The sequence below is a fragment of the Convolutriloba macropyga genome, chromosome 4 (assembly GCF_964194025.1).
Source record: "Convolutriloba macropyga chromosome 4, txConMacr16.3, whole genome shotgun sequence".
NCBI classification, from domain to species: domain Eukaryota; kingdom Metazoa; phylum Xenacoelomorpha; order Acoela; family Convolutidae; genus Convolutriloba; species Convolutriloba macropyga.
The window spans coordinates 4530038-4548097 of NC_134471.1; the positions used below are offsets into that span (position 1 = coordinate 4530038).

At 34.3% G+C, this 18060-nt stretch overlaps 1 protein-coding gene across 1 annotated transcript in view; it reads left to right on the forward strand.

Moving 5' to 3' along the window:
- The window catches only part of LOC142337955 (voltage-dependent calcium channel subunit alpha-2/delta-3-like), a 202868-nt gene that overhangs the window by 66964 nt on the left and 117844 nt on the right, over positions 1 to 18060 (forward strand). Inside the window, exons 7-11 of the mRNA XM_075387588.1 lie at positions 6793 to 6924; positions 7756 to 7967; positions 8642 to 8809; positions 14494 to 14598; positions 14706 to 14912. Coding sequence (XP_075243703.1) covers positions 6793 to 6924; positions 7756 to 7967; positions 8642 to 8809; positions 14494 to 14598; positions 14706 to 14912 — 824 coding nt within the window. The remainder of the gene's footprint in view (positions 1 to 6792; positions 6925 to 7755; positions 7968 to 8641; positions 8810 to 14493; positions 14599 to 14705; positions 14913 to 18060) is intronic.

Genomic DNA, 18060 nt, shown 5'->3' on the forward strand with positions numbered 1-18060 from the left:
ATCGCAAAAGGTGAAGGAGCATACATGCTGGCTACATTATAAGCGATAGTGAGCAATAAAAATGCACGTTAAAATTTTGAGGCAAAATTTGAGACTCATGAAAGGAGTTTTGCTCGATCCATGATCTGGCAATATATTTGACCCGGTCAAAAAAGACCAATGAAAAGATTTTTTCTGACTTTTGATCTTGACTCAAAAATTTTGGTCGAGGAAAAGCCCAGAGCCCGATTTTGGTCGAGCAAAACTCCAGCTTAACCTTTTGGGTCGAGCAAATCTCCAGAGACAAAATTTGAGTCGAGAAAAATTCCAGGTGATTAATAAAGTCTAGCAAAGTTATTTTCATCGCTCTTTTGGGTCCAGTACGGTCTATTCATGCCCAGTTTTGGTCGAGGATGCTCTTTTCATAGGTCCAGGTCTAGACTAGGGAAGCTACCCGGGTCACCCATCATACAAGACGTTCTTGGATTTTGTACTAGGTCATATATAGTTTGTTTTCTCCAATTTTTTGTAAGGGCAGAATAGATTCGAAAGACTTAATCTGTTGTAAGATTCAATATTGAAATCTTCATGAAAGTTGCACGACCTTCATTGCAGATGATAGCAAATGTATGATACGCACCTACTGGGTATCTGTTTTTCCTGTCAAAATCTTAATTTTTTGCTATCATTTTTCCCCTTCTATAAGCTGTTACCCAATTCCATTCGCATCCATCAAAACAATTGTGATCATTTAATGCAATTGGAGTATGACTGAAAGTCAAGGTAAAACCAACTGATTAATGTATCAGCTTATCAGTAATAAATGACGCACAAAAACTTCATAGTTATACTTCTTTTCCAAATATCATAGTATCCAAATGAAACAAAATCTTTTAGATCAGTTTAGCAAAATATCAGTTTAGAAGATTATAAAAAAAATGTTTACAGCTCTTAAAATTTTTATGAGGTCAGACAAATGGTTGGTGGCACAGATACAATGTCTGCTATAAGAAATAACAAAGTTTTGCAAAGTTTAGCCGAATGGTTTTTTGGCTATATTTTTCAAATTTATCTCAGTATCACAGATTTAGGCTATTCTTGTGTTTTTTTTTTGCTATAGACACGGAGATAATATTTCATAAAATTTGAAGTTGCTCGGTAAAAATCTGTATCGAAAATGGAAAAGGTTTATTTTGTTCTCTTTGTCAAACAACTTTTCTTTTAATTAGTAAATCAAAGTAAGCATGATTTTTTTAAGTGACTTCTCACCGTTAAAATGAGAATAAAACCAAAAACTAGCCATATCTTTTTCTTCCTTTTGTTTTAAAGTAACTTTCGAGTTTAATTATTTTACTTGATGGAAAACAAGATTGTTATATTTTATCATCTGCTCTGGCGATAAATATCTAAAGAAATGAGTCATTATCAGGAAGGAAAATACTGACCCAATTTCCTGTTTTACGAGTTGATTCGTTTTAAGTTTGCTGTCTGCTTATAATGCGTTTTTGCTACAAGAAAGTGTTTATAACGCCTATTGATCCACTTTGCCCCATTTGTAAATTGTTAAATATGGTAGTGTCAATGTTTGTTTAATAATTTATGTTATTGAGAACCCCTAAAGGAGGTTGAAGGTGAAGAGAAAACAGTTTTCTCAGTTTTCAACCTCCATCACAAACTCATACACACATACACATACATAAAAACACATACACACAAAAAAACACATACATACATACATACACAAACCAACACACACACACACGCAAACACATACACAAACAACACACACACGCACACATACAAACACATTAACATACACACAAACACACACACACATACACACACCAACACATATATATACACAAACACATACACACGCACACACGCAAATACATACACATGATGACAAAAAACACACACAAACACATACTCATGATGACATACATATCATAACACGGATGACAAAGAAACGTCAAGGTGAATGTTTAGAAACTGACAAAAAGAACTGTGCTTGAAACGTTTACAAGAACCTGAAACCTATTCCCATACAGTTGCATTATATCTCAGTTACAACAAAAAAATTTTTTTCGAACACTTTTACCATTTATTTGTTAAGTAAGGTGCATTATTTACAAAGTCGAATGTGGTAACAACGTCACGTAATGGACTTTAGAGAATCTTCAAGTAATTATGCAAAAAACACATCAGGTATGAGTGGTGATACAAAACTGTCAAAAAAAATCTTTTATGAACAATCAAAAAATGTTGTTGGTCTGGTCGAAACTAATCAGAATCAGGAATTAAAAATTGACGATTTAGGAAAAAGCAGCAAGAGATGAATGATCGCTTGAGAGCACAAAAACGTTACACTGGCAAAGCCTGTGTGATCATTTGTAATCCACCATTCGATTCAAAAGATCAGCGGAATGTGCGTAAAAATACTTTGATTTTTTAAATAAATATCTTGGAATCAAACTGCGGGAGGATCGAATAAAAACCTGACATATTCTTCTTGGCACGGGGTTACATGTTTGCCCTGACTCAGTAATATGCTAGTTTGTGTATTTTGATTGAAAAAATTGAGTATTTTGGGCCAAAAGAAAACTGAAAAAGTTGAAGAACCCATTGAACTATTTGAACATGTATACCAACGAAAAGCTACCAAAGCATGAATCGCAAATCAACAGTGAAGCTCAAAAAATGCTTATTATTACGTTCATTAAAAATTGTGCAGTATCCGTTACTGCATGAAACTTCCAAAACGAAATTTCATTTCAACCTGTTAGCAATGTCAACGACCTCCATAAAAATCAAAAATGCTGTGTTGAGAGATTCGGCCAGTGGAAAACCAAAATTTGGCATCAATTACGATCAAACAACAGCATTAAACGAAAAAGAAAAAATATCTTCTGAAATGAAAAAGCAGAGGAAATACTAACTAGAAAAAATCTGCCACTGTTCTAAAACTCGACGATTTTTATTTATAATAATTTGAAGCCGTAACTTTGACTGAAATTCACTACCAGTACTTCACTTAGCAGTAAAAAAGTTGCTCTTGTACAATTTAAATGTGATTTTTGGTGCATTTGAGTAACTGCCGTAAACGAAACCTGTCTTTTCTCCGCTTGCGGTTTTTTTTGTTTTTTTATTTTTGTATTTTTTGAGGCTCTTTTTCTTAAACTTTAGAATGTTCGGCATTAGTGCTCGTGATATCCGCAGCCTAAAGTGGGACATGATCTTTTAACGGTGAAGGCAATCAGGAGGAACAAAAGTCTTGCGGAATACGCAGATTAAATGTTTACAGCTCGAGATTCATTTTCAGTCGTTTGGTGTTCTTGATATTCGCAAATAACGAATGAAAACTGAACTTGAACCCTCGGATATATCAGAAAAAGTTTGTCAAGATATCAACTGCATACATGGTTTGTGTGATATTCGCGGAAAAAGCGTCAACCAGTCAGTTTTTTTCCTTTTGTTTTGTTAACAGTGCAAAAAAAAGAATGCACAGCGAATTTCATTTTACAATAAACGAGCTGTAAAAGTGTTCTGATTAAAAACTTGCACTAAATTAAAAGATGAAAAATATTATTTTATTGCAGATCATCAGATCAATCTATAAAAGTTTTAAGTATTTTGAAGCCTATTGGAGCAACAAAAAACAAAGCTTTTGCTATATGCCTAACGGAAACGTGGCTCAATGATGACAGCAACATCAAATGTTTATCGCTTAGTAGTTACCAGCTGCTCAAAACAAGCAACTGGCAAATATAAAAAGGTGGAGGAATTGCAATTTTTGTTAGGGAGGGCGTGGTGAAAATGATTCTGCAGAAATTTTCTAGAAGGAACTGTCAAATGCTAACAATCAAAATTCAAAGCAAAAATTATGAAAAAGATCTGGTTTTGACTGTTGTATACCCCAAAAATAATACAAGTTCATCCGAGTTGTCAAAATTTTTTGGGTATTATTTTGAAAAAATGGCACTCATTTTTTCGTCGAAACAGATGCGATTAATGCGTGGAGATTTAAATATTGATCCATCAGAAACAAATTCAAATTTTTTGACTTTAAAAAATGCTCTCGGGAGGTATGATCTTAACAATATGTCTCTGAGAAGATTCAACAGCGAGACCATTAATTCCCAAACCAAAATTGATGTAGTATACTGCTCACAGGAAGTGTAAGTAGACGTTCAAAGATCTACAATAACTGATCACTACACGGTTAGAAAAACAAGATTTCTATAGAAATTGGGCAGTTCTAGAAAACAAGTCTGTATTAGAACACTAGTATTTAAACTAAAACACAAATTACATTGTTTCCAAGATAATTTTTGTCCCTTAGACTGCAACTCAGCAGCATTTGAGAAGTTTCCACAAAATATCATCGCTGAAAGAAAATTGCCAGAGAAAAAATCAAAGCCTCTGAGACATAAGACATGGATTAATAACTCTATTAAAACCTGGCAGCAAAAAAAACAAAAAGCAACAAAAAACAAATGACATTAAAATGAGCTTTAATAGAATTAGGACGGAAAAGAGTGTTCAAAAAAGTAGAAGTTTTTAAGTGCTCGAAAAAAATAGAAGTTAAAAATTTTTAGTAAAGATTGCAAAGTGTACTACCAAAACACTTTTCGATACTATCAAAAGTTCAGAAGAAGACACGAAAAACAGCGACAATCTACTTTAACGCCGGAAGAGAGTAAAAATTTCAACAAATTTTTCACCACCTTTGGAAAAACGTTAGCTGATAAATTGGTTCCAGAAGAAAAACACAACACTAAAAATACAAACGTCAATAGCGTGCTTCTACATAAAATCAGCGAGAAAGAGCAATCCCTTGCAATTAAAAACCTGAAAAATGAATACAGCTCAGAATATGATGGACTCAACAATTTTATACTCAAGAAACTACAGTTTGCTATCATTCCGACTCTACCTATTTGGTCAACAATTGATTTGTACACAGCTTTTTCCCGAATTGCTTAAAGAAAGCATTAAGTTTCTCACTGTTTAAAAAGAGAGATGCAATAGTTGTCGAATATTAAAGACCAATCAGATTGCTGCCAACAATAAAAAAAATTGAATGAGAAATTGTTTCAAAAGAGAATGCTAATTTTTTTGGAAGTATTCAGACTACTAAACACAACTCGATTTTGGTTTAGGCTAATAAAGAGCACTAATGAATCATTAGTAAAGTTTTTTGAGAGCGTCAGGCATGATTTGGAAGATGGTATTGCAGCAACTAAAGCTGTGTTCATCGATCTCAAAAAACATTGATACAGTAAAACATAGTATCTTTTAAGACAAACTAAAGAAGTTGGGATTGAGAGGTCACACGCAAAATTTTTTGCAACCAAATCTAAGTGATAGGCAACAAGGTGTTAATTCAGGAAAGGTATACTCCAATTTTGCAGAAGTTGAATATGGGGTACACAAGGATCAGTTCTTGGACTATTTCTTTTTCGTGTGTATATAAACGACATAGATGATTACTGTAGTCAGACCTGTTGGACCTTAAACGCTGACGACACTGTTGTTAAACAAAAAAAACAATCAACAACTGAAGTTTTCAGCCAATCTTTGGACCTGTTTGTGATTGCCTCATGAAAAACAAACTGACCATGAACTACGAAAAGACTTGCCTTATGAACATGAAAGCCAGACAGAGAAACTCTCAGTAACAAATAAAGATTAAGGGAATAAACCCAGCAAAGAAACCATCACTGAAATACATAGCTATAGAATTTGATGACAATCTAATTTTCGGCGAGCATATTAAAAACCTTTGCTCAAAAATAAACATATTCTCAGGAAATTTTTACCGGCTCAGATCAATTTTAACTGCTAAGCAACTCTTATTAACATACAAATCGTTTGTCCAGCCTGTTGTGATCTGTAGCGTACTAGTCTATGGAACAAACAGCAAAACCATAATTTTGCCACTGGAGTAATAAATAAAACAAATTACCAGAATTATTTTTAATAAGCTTAAATCAACCTCCACTTGTCCGGAACGAGAGTCAAATTACATTTACTCCATAAGATTTATGCACATTTTTGAACTGCTCGAAAAATTAGGTGAAATTTTGAGAGCAGAATGCCCAATTGATTGTCTCAAAAATGTAATTTTGAGAAAAGAAATTGATACACTGCAAGCCAAAAGAGTCCAATCAAAGCAATTTAAAAATGCAAACAAAAGCAGCGGCCTAAGTCCTAAGAGATTAGGAGTAAGAATACAAAAATTGCTTAACTTCTTTTTAAATTTCTACCCTAAATTTGTTTTCCAAGTACAACATATGAGTGCAAGAGAACTGAAGCTATTCTTATCTAAATTCAGGGACAGTTGTTTTGTGGACAACATGGAACTTTTTGCTTTGTTTTATCAACAAAACTCGATAGATCTCATAAATTTCAGAATTGCGTTTTGAGGTTTCCCCTTATTTACCCTTACTATGATACGCCAGGCATTCACACCATTGATCATAGTAATGGTACTGGTCATAACTAGACTAGGACCTCTTTGACCTATTGATGACATGTTGAGTAGATTTAATGTTATGGTTTATAATTTTTAACATCTGTATCGCAAACAATTGTACACCCTATTCGAGAAAAATTTATTAACATTATTATTACATACACACAAACACAAACACACACACACACATACAGGCATACACAAACACATACACACGCACACACAGAAACACATGTACAGGCACGCAAATTTCACGCGCAAGCATAATTATACCCCGCATTGTGTTATATTTACAATTATGGGGTCCATTTTGGGAAAGACTGGTTTGTTTTTAGACCCTGACGTTGTGAATGGCATCTATGTGACTGAGTCTCTGAACAAAGTGTTCCAGGACAACCACAACAAGGACCCAACTCTCACCTGGCAGTACTTTGGCAGTTCCACTGGCTTCTTCCGAAACTACCCAGGTACTCGGGTTCGATTTCAATAACCTCAATCTTTTTTACTATGTCGCAAATTTTTCAAGATTTTTTTTCATTATATTGTAATAAAATAACGCATGTGACAAAATCGTTCAAGTATGTGTCTTCCAGTGTCCAGACTCTTAGATAGAAATAAGGTAGGATTTGCAGTGGGTGAAAATCATTATTTTCACCGTAAGGCACTCAGAGGGTGGGGGCACAAACGAAAAAGGGGGGATCCGCAAAATTAAACAAAATAGGGATATATTCTGTTCCGCCCCCCAGTGTTTTTTATGACCCCCAGTTACAAATTATATGTTGTTATATAGCACGATACTGTGTTAGAAAATAGCACGTGCGCCTGGGGGTCATAAAATATTTATGCTCATTAAGCTGGGGGGGGGGGGGGACAGAATAGATCCCAAAATAGGTGTTGAGTTTTGCAGAAAGGCTTGATTTATTGCCCACGTTCGTAAATTGAGCACTCGGTGGCAACTGCTCATGTAACCTCTATAATGATGTACTGCTCGACTTTTTGTTTTTAAATATTCATCTTTTTATTACTAAAATATTGAGAAATAAACTGTTCAAATAAGCATGGTGGAATAAATTGGATCTATTCAGTTTCGGCCCCCCAGTGTTTTTTATGACCCCCAGTTACAAATTGTATGTTGTTATATAGCACGTTATTATGTTAAAAAAAATAGGCGAAACAGAATAGATCCAATAATTTTTGTTCCAAATATTTTAGCGTGCACTAAGATAGGGGAGTGAGCTAAGACTAAACTGAAAAACGTTCCCTGAAATATTTCATCAAGTGACAATGTGTGACTTCAGGTGTGGAGTGGGGTGACTCCGAGAGTGGGGTTGATGAGTACGATGCGAGGGAGAGATCGTGGTACTTGCAGGCATCCCACTCCCCAAAGGACATCGTCATCCTGATAGACTCCAGTGGTAGTATGACAGGCAGTCGGGAATTCGTTGCCAACAATGCCGTCAATGTCATCATCAAGACCCTCTTAGACGATGATTTCTTCAACATACTAACTGTGAGAACTAATAAACTACTGCCTGGTTAAAGTTTCTTTCATTTCTGTTAGGGGGTCTATGCAGGTGCAACTACTGTGAAAATGGACCAGTCCTGGATTCGAACCCGAATCAGCATCTCTTACTTGCAAGCCTTGTGTGCTACCCATTTACGCCAACTTTTCTTAAGGTTTCGAACTTGGGCATCTCTTGTAACCCGTTCTCACGTCCTTTCTTGTTACCTCAAGGCTTCATTTCTCTAGCCAAGTATACGTCGAACAAGTACAGCTTCTTGTCAAGCTACGTCAAGCTTATCTTATGCACAATTTACATTAGGTTGTTCTCTCTCAACCTTCTAACAATTTCATACAAGGATCATATTTGATTTCATACCGCCAATACTTGAATTCTTAGTAACATCCTAGTATGAAAGCAAAGAAATTATGTATGATCCTCTCATGATTACTAAGAATCATACCCCTCTTAGTATGAAATCAGAGAAAACTGTATGATCGCTTACCCGGGCTAACGGGGTCATAATATTTTCCTCATTCTGTTTAATTATTGTTAATTTTTGTTTAATGTTTATGACAGATTTACTCGCAACTTTTCATCAGTTTGTTTTTTTTTCACTTTTTATTCACTTTCTTTCTCTTTTATTCCACTTTTTTGATAAGATCGCCTATTTGACTTCTAGTTTGCGGAGGAGACGGCGTACCTTGAGGAGTGTTTCAACGGCCATCTTGTTCAAGCCAACTCAGACAACAAACAGATAATGATGAACAACTTACACAACAGAGAAGGCTCTGTTGGCATCGCAAACTTCGACGCTGCTCTCCGAACTGCCTTCGAACTACTCCAAAATGTAAACACTTATACCCCGTTTTTGAACCTCGACTTTTGAAAAGACACGTTACGACACCAAATGAGCACTTTTGAGGCAAAACGAATACTTTGTGCCTTTTGCGGAAATCTGTGAAAACTGATTCAATTATTATAAAATTGATCTATCGAATTTCTTTATCAATCATTTAAGATGGTTTCGAAAGAACATAACAAGTTTTAGAAATAATTCTTATTAAAGTTTCAGAAAACAAAAGAAGAACTTACCTCACGAACTCTATTGCTATGTCGATAAGTAATGACTACGAAGCTAAAATCTATTCCAAAGTTGTCTTGGCGCCATGATTATCTTATTGACCTATCCATCAGATGTCAAAGTAAAATTCTCCTACTTACAGAAACCTGATTCTAACATCCACTGACCTCCAACTGATGAACTTGGTTCCTATGAAATGTTGATGAGAATAGAAAGTAATGTCTGGGATTTGGATCTAAGATCTGTTCACATGCAATCAAGTAATTTTTTTAGCTAATCTAATTTTTCTCTGTAATTTCTTGCATAGATAAGTACTATAAATACGGGCTAACTATTAGATATTTTCAGTTCCAATTTTAATTTAAAATTCAACTTATTGAATTCTTTCGATCCGTGTTATCGACCACGACAATTTTTTTACTTTTTGTGGAAATCAGTGAAAAATATCTGATATTAAAGTAATGATCATTGAGAAGAGATACTGCAGATTGGGAGGGGGGCAACTTTGAGAGTCAGTCCCGCACGTACTATTTTTTGCTTTATACTTTTTACTTTTTGAATAGTTTTCTCTTTTTTATATTGACCTTCGATCAAGCGTTAGCCGAAGTATTATAAAAAGCACAAATTTCAGCAAAAACCAAAGTCAAATTTTTCAAAAGGTGGTGATTTCTGACATTTTTCTATTTTGATATTCTCTCAAAAAGATGAGTTTTTGACCTGTGTCGTCCAAGATAAAATTGTTCTGCCGCAAACAAATAATTGGAGTCACAGAAGTGTAGTATTGGAGTAGGGGCACCGAAAAGTAGACATTGATCGGTATGGGGTACAAGCGCCTTTTTCTAAAAAAAATAAATTTTAACCTAAATGAGCTTTTGATATTCTGTAATGTCTAGTTGATTATCCAAGTCGTTAACGATAAATGCTTGTTATATATAACAAGTTTTTGACGCATTTTAGTAAATTTTGACGAAAAATACATAAGTCTTAAAAAATTCAATGCTAGGAATAGTTGATTTTTATAACAGAAATGTAAAGTCTTAGCCAGATTAAACACTGGTTAAGCTTCCCGGCCAAATTTTGCAGAATTTTTTCTTTCAAATTTTCTTTCACGCTGCCAAAATAGAGCAAATTTGTGACTGGCTTGGGGGGTTGTCCCATTTAAAATGATGCCCACGTTAGACAGCAGAAACGTATAGTCCGGAACCCCTGGAGAAGTGGCTTGGCCATATTATCCTCAATGATTTGATGAAAATGATTTATTTTTTCATTGATTTCATTTTCGTTACCTTAAGAAGCAGAATAGCTAAGGTAACATTATATTGGACATTAACCACAAAACAGATGCGCCAAATACTGTGAGCGACAAACACCTGATAAAATTCGAACATTTGAAGAAAAGCAAATTTCCTGACAGCGCTAGATTTTCATTTTACCTTAGCCAACAATTATGCAATGCTCAGTAGAAAATTAAATAGCTTCAACAAAAAAACTAAATTAGGCTGAGTACATTTTCAAGACCTGCTTCCTAACAAGTTTATATAATTTTCAATTTAAATTATGAAGAAGTTTGCAAAATAATGACAGGTTCTTGCAAAATTATGAAAAGGTTTTCAAAGGCAATGCATCGTATTGCCAAATGTCCTTACAAGATTTTGCAAAATAGATTTCATTTCCAAAAAACTAATTACAGTACAAAAATGCAACGTCCATGCACACTATGAATATGAGACATCCTCATTAAGTTTTGATAACATTAGGATGGAAATGAGTACAACAGTTTTTGAACAGCAAAATAAAAAGAAACTTTCAAAATTTTATGTACAAATATTATCAATATTCTAATTAATCTCTAACAACATTAAAAGCAACTATTTTTTTAAAATTTTGTCTATAAAAATGAAGTAATGTGTTGATCGCCGATTCTTCGTAAAAAATTTTTCAAGCCATATCTGCTTTTATAGGTGACTTAGTATACGCCTTCGCTCTTCGCTTTGACTTCGCCATGCCCCATTTTTTTCGCCCTTTAAGCTTTTTTTATTACTGAAATTGTCAATCCTAATACCAAAACAAATGATGTTTCAAAACAGAATGAATATAAAATTGTGAAAATCAGGAAACACTATGTGAACGTACTTGAAAGTACAAAAATTGATCTGAATGAAATTATAAGTATTTTTATTATAACCATAAAATCTTTGGTTAATTCTGTCAAACAACTTTTGAAACTAAACTTTTTCACTCCCTGTAAAACTTTTTTCGTTGTAGGATCGGCGAAAAAGGTATCTTTTGAGTTAAAAATTTCGTATTGAAAGCCGAAAATATTAATTTTTTCTTGTACTTCATTTTATTTCAATCCAAAAGTACTCGTGGTGTAACGTTAAAATAGGAATTAAGGGCCAGAATTAGATGACGGCTTTTAGTCACGTCTAGACTAGAATGAAAATTATGTAAATTAGGGCTTTTTGTTTTCCTGGGAGCAATCATATGCTGACTAAAAACTAATGCTTTAATCGAAGTCAATTATAGTCAACCTTCAAGAAAAAAAACTGCCCTCTTCGAACTGAATAGATGGCTTTTGGCTTCTCAGACCTTTGGTGCAAAGGTTGGATGCTCTCGGGATGGCAAAAAAAGTCATGGTTTGCCTCAGCTCATATTTATAGCAAGGGTTTTCTCAACTTGGCAACAATCTGTCTTCTAGCTTCTAGTCTTTTTAAGAAACTAGTGCTTTCTCGGGCTATCATGCCTCCAACGCGGAAAACAAAGTGAAGTATTTGAGAGATGCTTTTTAATTGATACTTGTTTTCTTTCATTTCTCACCACAACGGCTCCCCAATATGTCTAACGAGTCTCTATTGCAGTAAGAGTTTGCTTCGGTGTCACCAAAACGTACATCAAACGAGGCAGTTTCTTTAGGGCTCCATGCAACCCTGACTAATAAACTGGCTCTCAGAGCTGGTCTATCCTTTGTCTAATCTCTGATTATTTAATGTTCTTTTGATTGTAGGCTCCAATAATGACAGCCCATTCCTCTAACAAATCTAATTTCAATCATTATTCTTTTGCGTAACAAGACAACTTTTTAAAATAGTTTTTTTAAACAGATGAGCGCATTCTGAACACAAACTGAAATCTTCACCTCATTCATCATAATTTTTGGGAAAGGTTTATTACTTGGAGCCCACAGCGTTCTGCCATGGCGTGAAAAAACCTGTCAAAAACAGACACAAATCTCATAAAGAGATTTATTTGGGAGATAGCGCGAATTACTACTTTTGACGTGTCTTTCTATCCCTTTTTTTCTAAGTTTTAGTTGAGAGCTCCAACAGTTCAAGGTATAGCTGTTATTCCAAATCGCCATGTTCTGCTGATAGGTGGAATATTTTAATCTTCAATTCATTCACATCTCTTGAAATCTCCTTGTGCAACTCTCCTCAAAAGTTGCCCTTCTGCTTGGGTTGATATTCTGAAAGCAGAAAAAATTTCATGAGCACAATAGTCAACACTTTTATACAAAAGTTGTTTTTTTAATCACGTCTTAACTTTTCAACTCTCTTTCAAACTGTTTTCGTCGCCAGAAAACCCTCTAAGAACAGTTTTCTAGCGGATTTTAAGCAAAATTTATCAGAATGGCGTTGAACTTCATCGATGTGATTTTATTTGCAAATCAAACAATTTTTTGGGCTCTGTGTATTTGCCATTTTTTAGACCGGTTTCAATAGTCTAAATTGTCAAAATTGTCTAAATTAGCGCAAGCAGTGGCTTCATCTGCATGGAAACTGTGAATCTGTTTTTTGGAGTACCTTAAGCCTTGATCGAGTGGCAGCGAGGCAACTCCTTAAAAGAGTATGGAATAAGGATCCTCATTAATGGTGCCTTCTTCACTGTACACGATATCATCCTTCTTGCTAGGCATCAGCCTATTTAATTATGGTAACTGTTTCACAAAAACTTGGAGGCTCGAGATCATTTTTTGGAGTTTAGAAGAGCAGCGTTGCGATTGGTTGAACTCAAAGTTTTTTGCGTCCAATAAGAACGGGTTAAACTTTTTTGATTTTTTTCAAAAAGTTATCTAAGTTCTTGCATTGACCTTTCAATACCATATGAAAGCCATGCTGCTAACTGCTCAGTACCAAAAAATCTAGCTAAACCATCTCGCATCAACCCAACTACTGCTATTCCAAGTAAACATCTCAATTTCTCTCTAACGCCTATCGGTCGTACTCCGGGCTTTTTGTCCCGTGCAACGCGGCTATTAAATAAAAATGCTGTAATCTTGCGCCCCGGAGAATTTTACGAAAATCGTTTGTAGCTCACTTTACGTTGTTTGCCTCTCTCACCATTTGACTCTATAAACGCTATGAAACTAAATTATACGTTAAAAAATATTTGTATTTGAATAAAAAGATATTTCTAATCAGAAGTCTTTGTTTAGTTTTAAAAATGATGGTTCAATTTTGAAAGTCTTAGGGCACTAAGTAAGCGCCCCTGTCTTGGGTTACTTTGTTTTTTTTTTGTTTTCTGAAACTACTTAAATTTCGATCAGAAGTGTAATTTGACAAAATGTGTTTAATTTGAAAAAAACCATCACTTTAAAATGATAATTAGCCATTTTTGATCGGTAAACAGACATAACATTCCCAAACAAAAAAGTCCCGAATAGCAAAATTTTCCCAGAGAAATCAGTTCCAGACAAAATAGTCCCAAGAAAACAGACAAATCAGTCCCAGACAGCTAAAGTGAGAGTCAGACATATGCACGTCAATTAACAAAGAAACCCCTTAAGTTATTCATATGATTGTATTCATTTGAACAAAAATTAAGCTCTTCACGACATTGTTTTTACCAATTAATGCATTTTGAAACAAGTTTTTGGTTTAGTCCTAATTCATATCAATTAAAAACAATGCATTCAGAAGCTTAGCTCATAGATTGTGTTTGTTAATTGTTTGCAGATAAACTTACAATTGTTTCAATCTTTTATTTTCTCTGGAACTGTTTTATGTGGGAATATTTTGCAATTCGGAACAGTTTTGTCTGGGACTGTTTTGCCCGGACACGTTTTTGATCTCACCCATTTAGATGGGAGACATCTCAAACTGGTCTCTGCTTGTTTGATGGTTCCAGATATATTAGTTGTCGATATCTTCTACCTAATTACAAATCACAAATCATGCTCTCCTAAATACAGAGAATATGCTTCAAGGCCAATTTGCCGATATTTCAAGGATAAAATTCAACGCCTCCCCCCCCCCCGTCAGTGGTCACAGATTAATTGCAAACCCCATGTGCACGAGTCATATTTTTACATAATGATTGTTTATGTAATAGTGCGTGCTCTGTAGCTGGGGCGTGCGTAACGTACGGGGGGGGGGGGGGGTGAGGAGGAGCATTATTTGATTAATTGAAAGGCTCCAAAATAAATATAAAAGATAATAGAAATGTTTGTTTAGAAATCGGAGGCTGGTAGTCAGTGCAACCAGGCCATTATGCTCCTCACAGACGGGGCTGTCGACAATTTCCAACACATCTTTGAGCATTACAACAAAAAAAGAATGGTATCCAGCATTGTCTACTTATTCATTCAACTACTTTTTTTACTCTGGTAAAATCTGTAAAAAAAAATTTGGATCTATTCTGTTTCGCCATAATTTTGTTATTTTAGATTAGAGTGTTCACGTATATCATCGGCCGAGACGTGAAGAACTCTGACCCAGTGAAGTGGATGGCGTGTAATAACAAAGGCTGGTATGCTCAGATTGCAACACTAGCAGATGTCAAGATTAACGTCATGGTAAGATTGAAAAACAGAGCAACCATTGAGAACATCCTAACGGCCCCTTCTGCCCCTCCCCCGCTCTGCCATTTCTTAGTAGTCATACAAATGTGACATTTAATGTCATATAAATCTAACAGCGTATTTTGTAATTTTATCTTTTTAACAAACTGCAAGATCAGGCTAGTCATAAGGATTATAGTGCACTATAATCCTCATGACCAGCCTGATTGAAAGACCAGTTGTGAGGGTTACAATTTCAAGATGTGTCCAGATGAAAATTTGATCTTTTCATGATTTGAACTGATGAGAACTTTGCGATTAAATAAGATTCCGCAAAGAGATGTCTAACTAATGAGTTAATTTAAACTAAAGCAATTTATCAAACAAATTATCTCTTTATAGAACCTAAGAAAGTAATTATGATACATGTATAAATACTGGGAATTGATGATTTTTTAATTTTTTCTCGAAATTTTTGATCAAGAATCGCTGAATTGCAAATAAACAATAGCAAAGTTGGATTACGAACATCAACTTTTGGAAATAATAATTGATATATATATATATATATATATATATATATATATATATACATATATATATATATATATATATATATATATATATATATATTTATATAAATATATATATATATATATATATATATATATATATATATATGTATATATATATATATATATATATATATATATATATATATGAATATATATATATATATATATATATATATATATATATATATATGTGTATGTATAAAATGTTAAGCATCACATATTACGTGTTTAATTGCTTTAGAACAAGGTTTGAAGGAATTGTAAACGTGTTGGTCTATTTCACAACTCGAAGAAAAGTTTTGTTATTCCACAGGTTTTTGTGACACGAATATCATTTTTCTATATAGGTTTTTTAACTGGTGTGTGTTTTGTCATGACTTAATTTTGGCCTTTCTTTACGAACATTGACTTCTGTTTAGAACGTTGATTGCTTTTTCACCCACCTAATCTATCCCCCACCTACCGCAGGCCAACTACCCCCTTCCACCTGCCTTCCTACCCCCATCAGTTACCGCCCTACTAGCACCACCCTACAGCACCTCTCACACCTACTCCCTAAACTAAATCTGTGTCCGTCTTCTTTTTTTGGCACAATGTCTTTAGTTTCCTTAGGCTATTAATTTCATAGTTATATCTCTTCAATGATTTTAATTCTTAGTATTTTTTTGGTCAGATTTGGTGTTGCACAGCTCTCCGAGTCAAGTAGGTTATTCTACCTGATATCTTTTTTTAGCTGAAGAAACGAACATTCTTCTGTTTTAGAAAGTTGACTTCTGTTTTCGAAAATAGGACATTATCAGCAGCTTATTACAGCAGATTTAACATCACCTACTTTACCCTCACCTATCGCCCCCATCTACTAACCCCGCCCCCATCTACCACCAAACCGCCTGCTCACTTCAATTATCTTTCACCGCCCCAAAATCAAAACCCTAAGCCAAAAATGGAGAGATTTTTTTATTACTTTCTATAATTTTTTTAGCAGTTGAATTTTGTTTTCTTTTTTTTCATGTTTTTGATTATATTGATAATTCTTCGAGTCGTTTCCAGTATTCTATCGGCTATAATTTATTTGCAAAATTTTTGCTTGACCGTTTCAACTTTCTAATTTTGCATTATTAAAGTAATGGTATCTATTGACCTAATAACCTCTAGTGACGTCATCTGAAGCCCCGCTTAGTGACTTTAGTTACCAGCTCTCTCTCCCCTACTGAAGCACGCTGCAATGTATTTGAGCTCCCACTAGTAATTCGAGAGCAATTCTTCCGACGTTAGTCGGCTATGCTATGTTATATATTTATCATAACATGTTTATTATATTATGTTTTTAAATAAGTTTTTTCAAATTTTACTTTAATATTTTTGAGACAGATTTCACTAGTAAATATCAACTACTAACAAGCGTTACTTTAAAATCTTCCATATTAGTTCCACATCTGTGAGAGTGTTTTTTGCATTTAAGAGTCATGCAATAAATTCATTCGAATTGTTCAAGTTATTGTAAAGAGGAATTTCATATGTGAATTTTAACAATGTGATGTTTAATAACAATATTTACTTCTTCTGGAAAAAATCGAAAAACATGGGATCTTAGTATAAACAAAACTTTCATGTCGTTTTGTGATTACTAAAAAGTATGTAAGCTCTTGAGATCGGTTATAAAGCATGAGAAATGATAGGACCGCTCTGTTTGAGATCCCATAAAATTTCTCTGATGGACCATAGCAACTTAATAAAATCTCCAACGATTTTTCACTGATGCATCATAGAGAGTACATAGGATTTCTATAGGATAACTCAGATTTTCAGTGGATCATAGAAGAGATACTCAAACTCGAATATTCGCTGCATTCTGATCTCTAAAAGTTTCTGAAGCCCTGGACGTAAGTGATCGGGCAATCTGTGTTTTTTTCCTGGTCAGACATTTTACCTGTGCCACTGAGACATTGATGTCATGAAAATATTGATATTTAAATTATTAAACACATTTTAAATTCACTACCCGCAACATAACGCGTATAAATATTCAGTCAATGGGAAATGTTCCTATGAATTAAATATGATCCATTAATACAATGTTGGCTTCTATGAAAATGTCATGATCAATTGATGGGATTTTTGACGCTTTGATCCATCCATGGATTAGTAAAATAACTCTGATCAATCGATGAACAGCAATTGGACCCCAACCCGGGTAGCAATGTCATAACATCAGATATATTCTATTATAACCATTACATGTCAAGATATACAAGATATTTTCTATAGATATATTTTACTGGAATATTAGGAAAGTTGCCACTTTTATTCGAATTACAGCTAATACTACAAACCAGTAGGGCCAAGGGTACAATAACCTGATATCTCTAGCACCGTGGCTGTACGTGTTAACCCTAGCCCTAATGAATCTACATCGTATCCTCATTAAGTTCTCTTGGTTTTATATATCAAATTCTTGTTGGGCAAGTTGGGCAAGTTATAGGGCAAGTAGATAAAGAGTTTAATTAAGCTTATAGATATTTAATAATACTTTTAAAAGTCTTTAAAATGTCTTTTATTTTTTTCGAATGTGCGCAGCTTATAGCGACCTAAGTCGTGATTATATATGCGGCGGGCAATAAAAAACACATAATCTTAGTCATCAAAACTCAGCGTTAATATCGAAT